Source organism: Pecten maximus, chromosome 7, assembly GCF_902652985.1.
Source record: "Pecten maximus chromosome 7, xPecMax1.1, whole genome shotgun sequence".
NCBI lineage: Eukaryota > Metazoa > Mollusca > Bivalvia > Pectinida > Pectinidae > Pecten > Pecten maximus.
The window spans coordinates 4302298-4315184 of record NC_047021.1 but is presented as its reverse complement, the minus strand read 5'-3'; the positions used below and the strand labels follow the sequence as shown (position 1 = coordinate 4315184).

At 38.4% G+C, this 12887-nt stretch overlaps 2 protein-coding genes across 2 annotated transcripts; both read right to left on the bottom strand.

The window, feature by feature from the left end:
• Positions 1-1831: 1831 nt before the first annotated feature.
• Positions 1832-5728, bottom strand: LOC117331390 (kelch-like protein 24). Its single transcript, XM_033890090.1, has 2 exons — positions 5569-5728; positions 1832-4048 (listed from the first exon to the last, which is right to left on the bottom strand). Exon 2 carries the CDS (start codon positions 4039-4041, stop codon positions 2263-2265), a length of 1779 nt encoding a protein of 592 aa, XP_033745981.1. The 5' UTR covers positions 4042-4048; positions 5569-5728; the 3' UTR covers positions 1832-2262.
• A 3182-nt stretch (positions 5729-8910) lies between these two features.
• Positions 8911-12887, bottom strand: LOC117331388 (general transcription factor 3C polypeptide 6-like). The gene is made up of 5 exons (XM_033890088.1): positions 12667-12887; positions 12328-12408; positions 11855-11966; positions 9665-9796; positions 8911-9295 (listed from the first exon to the last, which is right to left on the bottom strand). Exons 1-5 carry the CDS (start codon positions 12715-12717, stop codon positions 9003-9005), a joined length of 669 nt encoding a protein of 222 aa, XP_033745979.1. The 5' UTR covers positions 12718-12887; the 3' UTR covers positions 8911-9002.

The following is a 12887-nucleotide window of genomic DNA, read 5'->3' as shown; positions in this document are numbered from 1 at the left end:
TCATGACATGTTCTAGAACACAATGTTCATCGCCATTAAATATATTCAGATATTCTAGTACACAACACATACAGATCACAGAGGCATCTACTATCATTGCATACACTAGCAAATTGCCCTGATCTCACTTCTAGCTAGAGACACCAATGTCCAACCCATTGTCCATGTTTATATTATATAAATATATGAACTATGGAGTTGGGATATCATACCGAGTCCCTATGTTCCAGCTATCATGGCAGTATTGCACAGAATAGTACATCCACCTTTACAAAGTATAAATATATTATGATTGATTATTGAAAAAAAGTGTCAGAAGCATTATACATGTACATGTCTGTAAAATCTGGTAAATGTCTCTCGGTGAACAAATGGATATTATATTTCATAACACTGACCTACGTATACATGCACATATTCCCAACCCAGCAGTCTGCATTATAGATTAAAAGGCAATATCATATAACATAGAATATGGGCCAAGTCCCTGTAAATTATGAAAATATGAACTGACACTAATTAAAGGTCTAGAATACAATGTAGCGAGATGGTTAATTACTAGACTTGTGTGGGGGAGACATAATGTTGTGTAATCAATATTTCTACCACAATACCCTGTGTTATTCAACTCTCAGACCATCAGTTAATCATTACAGCTGTTGATTAACAATCTGTTTATACCACACGTGGTATAAACTCTGTACGCATTTTGATTGGCTAACACGGTGAACTTTGACCCAAGCTGTAATTGTTAATGACGTCATCAATAATCTAATGACGTCACATCACCGGGTCCCGGACGTCACCGGTACACTTTATTTGCATACGCGAAATTATACTTGACCACGTTTCCCTTTGATTCAAGCCGATATTATTGTAATAGAAACAGGTCACACGACTCGAAATTGTTGGATATGGAATGTATTTCACACTCGTAAGTTATTTTTTAAAAGTTGCAAAAAACACTCGCTAAAGCTCGTGTCTTTTGTAACTTTTAAATATTAACTTACGAGTGTGAAATAAATTCCATATCCAACAATCACTGGTTGTGTAACCTCTATATCATCTGAATAACTGTTGCTTTTTTGCAAAACTTTGCAAGTGTGTTTCTACCGTTTCTGTGGTGATCATCTATGTAGTAAAGTGTTATAGACTTGAAATGTAATTAGTCACATGGATATGAAACAGACACAGAAGACCTACAGGTCACCCGAGACATGGAAACTGGAAGTTCATATTTTGTTGTAAAGATTTTAACACATTTTACCCCTGTGACTTGAGAATAAATGATTTATTTGAACAAACTTGAAAGCTACTGGCCAAATATCATAACCCTGACCCTTTCATTTAATGAGTAAAAATCATGAATAATTTATGGCCATGGGCACTCAATGATGGACAAAAGGTCACTTGAAGATTCATTGTTTTTAGAGCAGAAAATATTTACCCGTTCCATACTCCTAAACGGGTAAAACATTTTCTATTGATAGCTTACTCTTTACCCTTCAGGCCCTAAAACATCTTTAAACAGTGTAGTACATATATCCTACTCTGAATGCAGTATCACTGTTGCTTATGAATTGTAATCATTTAACAACCATATAGACTCCATGTTATAGTTATAATTAAAAATTCTTTGACATTTAATGAGATGATGGTATATTGTATTACAAAAACTATGGTATTCAGATGATGATTTGACAACCTGTCTTCATTCACTTTAAAAGAACAAGAGTCCCTAGGACAGGACTTTTCAATTTGAAGTGTACAACATTAATGAGTAGATTGGTATTTGGGTGATGCCACCCTTAGTCTCTGTACCATGACAAGTTTTGTATTTGGCTGTGATGCCACTTTTAGTCTCTGTACAATGACAAGTTTTGTATTTGGCTGTGATGCCACCCTTAGTCTCTGTACAATGACTAGTTTTGTATTTGGCTGTGATGCCACTCTTAGTCTCTGTACAATGACACGTTTTGTATTTGGCTGTGATGCCTCTCTTAGTCTCAGTACAATGACTAGTTTTGTATTTGGCTGTGATGCCACTTTTAGTCTCGATCTGTACAATGACACGTTTTGTATTTGGCTGTGATGCCACTCTTAGTCTCTGTACAATGACACGTTTTGTATTTGGTTGTGATGCCACCCTTAGTCTATGTACAATGACAAGTTTTGTATTTGGCTGTGATGCCACTCTTAGTCTCTGTACAATGACTAGTTTTGTATTTGGCTGTGATGCCACTTTTAGTCTCTGTACAATGACTAGTTTTGTATCTGATGTGGAACTACCTGGCTTATGCCAGTTTCTGGCTCCTTTTTCTTGTGCAGCATGATTCGCACACAGCCATATGAGTACATGGGAATAGGGGTATTCCCACAGATATCCCAGCTGTTCTTAACTGGGTCAAAGCACTCAATGATGTCTGTGTACAAGTTGTCTTTCGCTCCACGTCGTCTTCCTCCAAATGCATACAACTTCTCTTCTAGAACAGCTAAACTCACAAAGTCACGTGCACAACTCAAATCAGGTAACACATCCCAGGTGTCAGAATCTGGTGTATATCTAAAGCAGCCCTCCAACCCAACTACATAAATCTGTCCATTTAATATGGACCCATTTAGGCACATGTCACTAGCTGGCAGTGTTCGTGTTAATAAAGTTGTAGTGTTTGTGATGGTGTCAAAACACTGCACAACATCTGTGACAATTTCCTCACAGTTTTTACCTCCAAACAGGTAAATTTTCTTGTTGTACGAGACATAGCCCATGTTCTCCACCGGATGGACAAGAGTTCCGGTCTCAGACCAGCAGTTGGTCAGACTCCTCCACACTTCAATGGAACCAAGTACATTGTACTCATCAAATCCACCTAGCACATAAATACAGTCGTCAACTACAGTCATGGCATGTCGCCTCCTTGCATGCATCATATTAGAACCACGAATCCAAGTTTCAAACACACTGTCATATTTCCAGAACTCCTGGCTACGCAAGCCACCCGAAACGTAAATGTTATCGGCATATGCACACACTGCAAATTCATTTCTCTTTTTGAAGGGAAGCTGTTTTAGTGTAGTGAACTGTTTGGTATCTGCACGGAAGCTTTCCACCTCATTGCTCAGACCATCTGACAAGCGGCCACCCAGCAATACTGCTGCTTCATACATAGGGCATGATAACCGGGGGGTGATCTGGTATGAAGGAAGCATGCCTCGTCTAGAATGGACATTATGGTATGTTATGGCATGATTATACAGCTCCATCCCTCTCTCATCCTGCATCACATGTGGTGACTTAGTGACTACATCTAAGAGAAAAATTTGACTGAGTAATGGAAACTTGATGCACTCCAATATCTTAAAACGGAACGATTTTCTATTATCATTATCTAGTTCATAATCAAGCCATTTTATGGAACTTTCAAACACTTCATCCTCAGAGGTACATTGTAGTCGTCGGTCACTGAGTAGGTCTACAACACATTCTATGGACAATTTAGTGAAGTCTTCATCTTGTCTGATGCTCTGGAAATGGTGACAAGCATACTCCTTAGCAAACTCGTACAGTGGTCGGTGAGCATGACTATCCCCCAAGGTCAACGCTGCCAAACAGTTTGTCTCATTCATGTTCTCCTTGAAAAACTTAAGACACAGGTCTACAAGGGGAGTAACTTGGAACAGGTATGCTTGACGAAACAGTTCTTCGACGATACTCACAGTGATCTGTACCCGTCCAGTATAGATGAAGTGCAGAAGATGTTCAAACACATGAGCATCTATTTGCTTTAAATCTATTGTGTTTTTGAAAGATTCCTCCATGCCCGATGAGAACATACATTTGAAATAGGCAGAACCTGCTGCCAGAATGACCCGATGACATGGGAACTCCCGTCCATCCACGCGGATTGTAATATCGCTGTACCCTCCCTCTGTCCTGAAGGATTCAAAGTTATTGATGAGACTCCCTGAATGTTCATCACTTGCATAACTAATTGAAGTGTCAGATGCTGATAGACTGCTCATTGAATCAGACTTTTCCATTTCTTTCCTGTTAAAAAGAAGAAAATAAACTACTTTTAGTTGATCAAGAATGACATGTCTGTACTTTACATATATATATATATATATTGAGCTGTAATTATATATAAGTTGCTGTTACAAAGGACATAATCATGTTTACATTATATATATTAGTCTGCTAAACTGACCTTATAATCTCGAGACTTCAAAATCCTGATGGGTTGCCCATTTATAGCTGATATAAAAGGGCAATGATCAGAATTTTGGAGACTGCATTTATGGTCAGTTTCAGTGGACAGACATAGACTAATTTTGATTGTATATCTATATCAATCTATATTAAACTTCACTGCTGTTACAGATCTATGTCAATCTTTCTCTGTCAACCTTATCTTCATGTAATTAGTAGCTCTCAGTCTCAGTTATTGTAATAGACAGTTGACATATATGTGATCACTGGGAAAAACACATTCCTGTTGAGTATCCCGACTGGAATCGAACCCAGGTCTCCCGACGTAAAACAGTGATAAGCAACGGAAGCAAAGAAGCATGTTCTCTCAGCTGAGTGACAAACACCGTATTTAAAACTATGTTCAAGCTACATCGATCTGTTCCTTTTACAGATATTTTAGTCAAAATATTATGCTACAATGTATACAATAGCGTTATGTTAGTTGTACAATTAGATCTAAATAACTTACATGTAGTGGAATTTTCTTACGAATTCAATGTCTTGATGTCGTATATACAATTTTCGGACATTGTATGAAATTATTAACGCCCAGTTATATATTCTTCGCATTTTAATTTCCTAAAATGAAAGAAATTTACAACTGGCCACTTTGGTCATAATCACATTAACAGCATATATATAGGGGCATGTCTAGTCTTATGTAGTAGGAGTGGAAAAATGCACGGCCAGACCGGGGTTCGAATCCGGGACCTCCGAACACTAGCCGGATGCTCCACCGATTGAGCTACCTGGTCGTCGATGATCGACCAGTCCAGTTCTGCTACACTCTTCCCTCCCTTTTTTAATTCTTCGACCCCGAAGACTTCACAACTTACAACCCAGGTTTGGGTATCCCCTTGTCAAGTATTCACCTCTCTTGAAACAAGGTTTGGTCACAGGCACCAAATGTACTAGGAGTGGAAAAATGCACGGCCACGGCCACACTTGTGTGTAGCAGGGACTGGACTGGGTCGATCGGTAGAGCATCCGGCTTCGGAGGTCCCGGGTTCGAACCCCGGTCTGGCCGCTACATTTTCTCCTCTCCTGTTACACTTATATAAAAAAAATAGCCAGAAACAGTACAGTATATATAACTATTTTTTAAGACTCGACATGCCCCTGTACAGTAAAAATAGATACAGAAGACATGTACAGCCACGGGGGTATGTCCAGACTAGACATGTCGCTGTGGTACAGCCACACAAAATGAGAATCACTGATGATCAATAATGATCACCATCTTCCTCTTTCAGTCTTTCGCGAGATCGACACCCATCATACCCTGATATAACATATACAGATCGGCGTAAACATACCTTATGGTTTAGACTTAACCAGAACTAATGACGCCAACAGTAAATTCGCCGCCAAAGAGACACCATGCTGCTCCTGGTGTTGATGTTAATATTACTGTGAAATTAACCGGACATTACCAATTCCTCAGGGGACGTCACTCTAGCTAGCAATCACACTATATTCCAGCTAATTCAGTCATTGCTCCGGGGTATTTCGATTCGTGGCGAATCAAATCTTTCCACAATAATGATTTTTTAGTGAAATGATGAGATTGAAGGTTGCATTTCATGTTAAAGTGGAGTGAAATTGTGTATCCCGAGTGGGTCCTAGTATTTTTTTTGTGACTATTTACGTTTATTTCACAACAAGAGGCCCCGAGTGCCTGCATCGCTCATCTGTATATCAGTAATTATTGAAAATAAACTAATTTAAGTTATACCAGGTATTTCAAATACTTTCCTACTTTATAACTGCCTCTTCCAACAATGGTTCAAACTACAGCTAGGAGCTAGGTGGACCAAATCCTGTTATTCTCGAAAAAGAAAAATATTTGTATTTAAAAAAAGAATTAGGCCCTTTCTCCCATCCCAACAGGGTCACATCCTCCACTTATACAACAATATATTTTCTTTACCAAGTAATGCTCCAGACCAAATTTCGTAATGCTCCAGACCAAATTTCACCAAAATACATTCAGCCGGTCAGAACTAGTAGCACAATCTAATTATTTAAATGATTTACCTCAATTTCCCCTATTGGGCCCCATCCCTCCAGCCCCAGGTAAGCCACAACCGCCGTATACAACGTTTGATCTCTATTGCCCAACAATGCTCCAGACCAAATTACATTGAAATCTATTCAGGCACTCAGGACTAAGTAGGGATTTAAAGGAAATGTTGACGGACGTCGCACCATGGCATTTACAATGTATACGTCTACTGAAAACGTTGACTAAAACGGCAACGTTACGAGAACTTTCGGGGATTTCGGCCAGCAATGCTCTCCAGAGGTTGCTTGTGGAAATTGATCTTACAACATATTGTTTAGGAAAGTCTGCTCTGAGTTGAGAGAAATTAACAATCTGGCAATTTTTTTTCCGTTGTAAAATACACGGTCTCCGACGTTCAAACGTTTTGGCGCTGCCATGTTTGTTTACAAATACTATCGACACGAACGAGAGTGGACTACTGGCAAATCATACACAGTTTTAAACCAATCAAAACTGGCGTTGCATAGCAAACGTGGTAGAATGTCTCAGTACATGTGTATACTTTAAAGCATATGGCCTGTTGTGTCAACATTATTACTTTTTCCATGATGGTTCCTCTAGACATTGGGTATATCAGGGTATATATTATTATTATTCCATTTATAACTACAACAAATGATTGTGACATTACACAATTTCTATCACAATACGCTGTGTTATTCCACTCTCATGCTATTGTATAAATGCGCCGACTGTTGGATAAATATATGTTATATACCACTAGTGGTATATAACCTTCCGGTCTTTTGATTGGTCAAGAATTAGAACTTTGACCCAAGGTGCAATTGTTATTGACGTCATCAATAATCGAATGACGTCACATCACCGGGTCCAATATCCTACCATGTAGGATAGTATGTAGGATACCATGTAGGATAGCATGTAGGATGTAGGATATCATGTAGGATAACATGTAGGATAGCATGTAGGATACCATGTAGGCTATCATGTAGGATACCATGTAGAATGTAGGATAGCATGTTGGATACCATGTAGGATAGCATGTAGGATAGCATGTAGGATAGCATGTAGGATAGCATGTAGGATAACATGTAGAATGTAGGATACCATGTAGGATAGCATTTAGGATACCATGTAGGATGTAGGATACCATGTAGGATACCATGTAGGATACCATGTAGGATGTAGGATACCATGTTGGATACCATGTAGGATACCATGTAGGATAGCATGTAGGATAGCATGTAGGATATCATGTAGGATAGCATGTAGGATACCATGTAGGATAGAATGTAGGATACCATGTAGGATACCATGTAGGATAGTATGTAGGATACCATGTAGGATACCATGTAGGATGTAGGATATCATGTAGGATAACATGTAGGATAGCATGTAGGATACCATGTAGGCTATCATGTAGGATAGCATGTAGGATGTAGGATACCATGTAGGATAGCATGTAGGATAGCATGTAGGATAGCATGTAGGATGTAGGATAGCATGTTGGATACCATGTAGGATAGCATGTAGGATAGCATGTTAGGATACTATGTAGGATAGCATGTAGGATACCATGTAGGATACCATGTAGGATGTAGGATAGCATGTAGAATGTAGGATACCATGTAGGATAGCATGTAGGATAGCATCTAGGATACCATGTAGGATACCATGTAGGATAGCATGTTGGATACCATGTAGGATGTAGGATATCATGTAGGATGTAGGATATCATGTAGGATACCATGTAGGATGTAGGATATCATGTAGGATACCATGTAGGATACTATGTAGGATGTAGGATACCATGTAGGATACCATGTAGGATGTAGGATACCATGTAGGATAACATGTAGGATACCATGTAGGATACCATGTAGGATACCATGTAGGATACCATGTAGGATACCATGTAGGATGTAGGATACTATGTAGCATGTAGGATAGCATGTAGGATAGCATGTAGGATAGCATGTTGGATACCATGTAGGATACCATGTAGAATGTAGGATACCATGTAGGATAACATGTAGGATAGCATGTAGAATGTAGGATACCATGTAGGATAGCATGTAGGATAGCATGTAGAATGTAGGATACCATGTAGGATACTATGTAGGATACCATGTAGGATACCATGTAGCATGTAGGATACCATGTAGGATACCATGTAGGATACCATGTAGGATGTAGGATACCATGTAGGATACCATGTAGGATGTAGGATATCTTGTAGGATACCATGGAGGATACCATGTAGGATAACATGTAGGATACCATGTAGGATACCATGTAGGATAACATGTAGGATACCATGTAGGATAGCATGTAGGATACCATGTAGGATGCAGGATACCATGTAGGATACCATGTAGGATAGTATGTAGGATACCATGTAGGATAGCATGTAGGATACCATGTAGGATGCAGGATACCATGTAGGATACCATGTAGGATGCAGGATACCATGTAGGATACCATGTAAATGGAGAGGAGACACTATGACAGATGAGCTGCAGTGAAAGTTGAAAAGAAATCCTTACAATTAAGCTTCCTTTCCATTGTGAATACTATATTTTAAATATTAGCCAATGTCCTGCATCCACCTAAAAAAAAAGAAAGTTTTAAACATAATTACACGGGACATTTTATTCAGCATTTAACAGTACATAATATAAGTTATTCAGGCTTTTAAAAACAACATCATCTTCCAGTTTCACACTATCCATCTGAGTCACACTGTAGTACAATTTCTGGTCCAAGATAATCTGGGACAGCTTGGGAGGTATCAGTCTGTGGTCCAATGGTCACCACACTAGACGTATCCATTTGTGACCCTGAACCTGCACTAAGTGTGTCCAGCTGTGGCTCAGTAGGTGCTCCACTGTCCAGTTGATGTAATGTGGATTCTGTATCTACAGACATGGCTGTTGCATCTGTGTTTGATATGTCTGGGTTAATGTTTGTATCAGTTTTTCCACTGCCTTCCTCGATAGCACTGTTTTCACCAGAATCTGCAATAAAACAAGTCCATGACTAGAGCATTATATACAGGTAAATATTTTACTGTAAACAAATCCATGACTAGAGCATCATATACAGGTAAATATTTTACTGTAAACAAATCCATGACTAGAGCATCATATACAGGTAAATATTTTACTGTAAACAGCACTATATACAGGAAAATATTTTACTGTATAAAAGGAAACATCCACAAATCGATTTTTCAAAACATGATTCTATCAGTGGACTGCATGACACTAACGTTTGGTTTAAAAGATACAGTACACAGTAATTAATATTATACAAAATGTAGGAGTAGACAACTGGTAATAAGGATAGGCTCTTGTAACAAGCCATCTCACAAATGGACGACCCACCTTTATCCTCCTCATCACCGTGAGTCCTGGAAACAAACACCCGCGACATGTTTAGCTTCTTGTCCACTTTACACAGGTACTCCAGATTTTTTGTAGGTTTATCAGCAGTCTCGTGGAAGTGACTGGGTTCTTCTGTAAATATAATTCTCAAATTTACCCACGTGTCCACATTACAATTTACTCCAAATTTATGTAAACTTTATACAAGCTTCATCAACTTATATATTAATCATTCTTGTTGGCCCGGATGGAAGCGCACACCGTGGAGGTGAGGGATTTCATTGCCATAACCCATCACAGTTAATTCAATATCATTCACTTATCAGTGACTTCTGTGTATTGGGTGGAGATCAAGTTTATAGAATGTGCCATCTATTACTTCTGTGTGTGGAGATCAGATTTATAGAATGTACCATCTATTACTTCTGTGTGTGTGGGGATCAGGTTTATATAATGTACCATCTATTACTTCTGTGTGTGTGGAGATCAGGTTTATAGAATGTACCATCTATAACTTCTGTCTGTGTGGGGATCAGGTTTATAGAATGTACCATCTATAACTTCTGTCTGTGTGGGGATCAGGTTTATAGAATGTACCATCTATAACTTCTGTGTGTGTGGAGATCAGGTTTATAGAATGTACCATCTATTACTTCTGTCTGTGTGGGGATCAGATTAATAGAATGTACCATCTATTACTTCTGTGTGTGTGGGGATCAGGTTTATAGAATGTACCATCTATTACTTCTGTGTGTGTGGAGATCAGGTTTATAGAATGTACCATCTATTACTTCTGTGTGTGTGGAGATCAGGTTTATAGAATGTACCATCTATTACTTCTGTGTGTGTTGGGATCAGGTTTATAGAATGTACCATCTATTACTTCTGTCTGTGTGGGGATCAGGTTTATAGAATGTACCATCTATAACTTCTGTCTGTGTGGGGATCAGGTTTATAGAATGTACCATCTATAACTTCTGTCTGTGTGGGGATCAGGTTTATAGAATGTACCATCTATTACTTCTGTGTGTGTGGAGATCAGGTTTATAGAATGTACCATCTATTACTTCTGTGTGTGTGGAGATCAGGTTTATAGAATGTACCATCTATTACTTCTGTGTGTGTGGGGATCAGGTTTATAGAATGTACCATCTATTACTTCTGTGTGTGTGGGGATCAGGGTTATAGAATGTACCATGTATTACTTCTGTGTGTGTGGAGATCAGGTTTATAGAATGTACCCTCTATTACTTCTGTGTGTGTGGGGATCAGGTTTATAGAATGTACCATGTATTATTTCTGTGTGTGTTGGGATCAGGTTTATAGAATGTACCATCTATTACTTCTGTCTGTGTGGGGATCAGGTTTATAGAATGTACCATCTATTACTTCTGTGTTTGTGGAGATCAGGTTTATAGAATGTACCATCTATTACTTCTGTCTGGGTGGAGATCAAGTTTATAGAATGTACCATCTATTACTTCTGTGTTTGTGGAGATAAGATTGATAGAATGTACCATCTATAACTTCTGTCTGGGTGGAGATCAGGTTTATAGAATGTACCATCTATTACTTCTGTGTTTGTGGAGATAAGATTGATAGAATGTACCATGTATTACTTCTGTGTTTGTGGAGATAAGATTGATAGAATGTACCATCTATAACTTCTGTTTGGGTTGAGATCAGGTTTATAGAACGTACCATCTATTACTTCTGTGTGTGTGGAGATCAAGTTGATAGAAATACCGAGAAGTAAGTTACTAATATACCGTCTATATATATATAATGTCTGTCTGTGAGGAGATCATGGTGATAGAATTACCGAGAAGTACATACCTGTCAAGTTTCCCGCATTGGACGGGAGACTCCCGAATATTCAATACAAAAATCAAATTATCCAGTTTGAAATTAATGACCCGCGCGGGTCCCGAATTTTATTAAATTCTCCAACTTTCTCCTGCTTGGCCCAAGTACCTCGCCCTCGGACATGATGTCGCTTCAAATTTTGACTAAAACTAGTGTTTATGTAAGTCTTAAAACGTTGTCCAATATACAGACTCAACAAAGGGCATATTAGCTATGGTCAGTGACACTAATTGACCCCTAGGGGTTAATTAAAAGAGTTCCTCCAGTTTGTCAACATTTGACCCTTGACAGGTATGGAAGTAAGTTACTAAGTATATAATGTACCGTCTATAGCATCTCCCTGCGTGAAGATCAGGTTTGTCCCTGTGGTGTCTGCATACTCCCCGGAGAATGTGTATCGATCTAGCTGTAGGAGGGGGTTGTCTGTATTTATACCCTGTCAGAACAAAACCATCCAACTTATAATTTAAAACTAGTACAAAGAGTGACATACTTTCTTTTTGGTAAATAATAGAAAAATATATACTAAAATATAGTTCTATGCCTGCACTACGCTGTTGAAGTTTCGGTTTGTTAATGGTAAAGTTTTCTAAACATGTAGCTTACTAGCTATATAGTTGCATCGCGAAAATAACTCTTGCCAAAATTAACCTGTGTGCAGTGATCATATAGTGATAGGCATTTTTATATTGTTTCAGTTGAGAATATCTAATTGATAATTAACAGTATTCAAATTACAAGTTTAAATTTTAAACTGTTATAAAATATTTATAAAGTAACTCTCTTAAAATACTTACCAGAACCTTACAATCTCCATCGCACTGCGATATGAAGTCACTCTCTAAAATACCAGACAATTCGACAACGACTGTGGTTTCCTGAAAGTATAATGTTGTATACGACTTACCTCCCTTATGCCATTGCAGATGAGCTTTACTTTCATGATGTTGAAGTATAAATACTTAAGACGTTCAGGGGATATTTGGGATTTTTTAACATAGAATAACAAAAATTACTTAAGGATGCATTACAGGAATTATCGTATTTTCCGATCGTTAACCCAAACGGATACCGGATAAGAAACGTGCCTAGTTAAGCAGTAGGGTTAGGGTAGATCGTGATTTGATTTTTGTTACCTCCTCTTCCCATTCACCGCACTCTTCCAAATTTCCCGTGTGTTCTGCCATCTATATGGATTACGATGAAGCATTTATCTGTTCTGGACCACCTTCGGGTATCCTACTTGTAAGTAACATTCCTCATGATCATGTTTCCAAGACTCACATGTCTTTATTTACACCGGAACCCGCCAATTCTTAAGGGAAGCAACTCATGTATTTTACACTAATCCAAAGGT

Excerpts from the sequence above, each read along its gene's own strand:
- LOC117331390 (XM_033890090.1), bottom strand. The coding sequence starts at position 4,041 with ATGGAAAAGTCTGATTCAATGAGCAGTCTATCAGCATCTGACACTTCA.
- LOC117331388 (XM_033890088.1), bottom strand. The coding sequence starts at position 12,717 with ATGGCAGAACACACGGGAAATTTGGAAGAGTGCGGTGAATGGGAAGAG. Across the intron at positions 11,967-12,327 it reads ATGGAGATTGTAAGGTTCTG|GGTATAAATACAGACAACCC; the intron begins GTAAGTATTTTA and ends TTGTTCTGACAG. Across the intron at positions 9,797-11,854 it reads GCAGGGAGATGCTATAGACG|AAGAACCCAGTCACTTCCAC; the intron begins GTACATTATATA and ends TTATATTTACAG.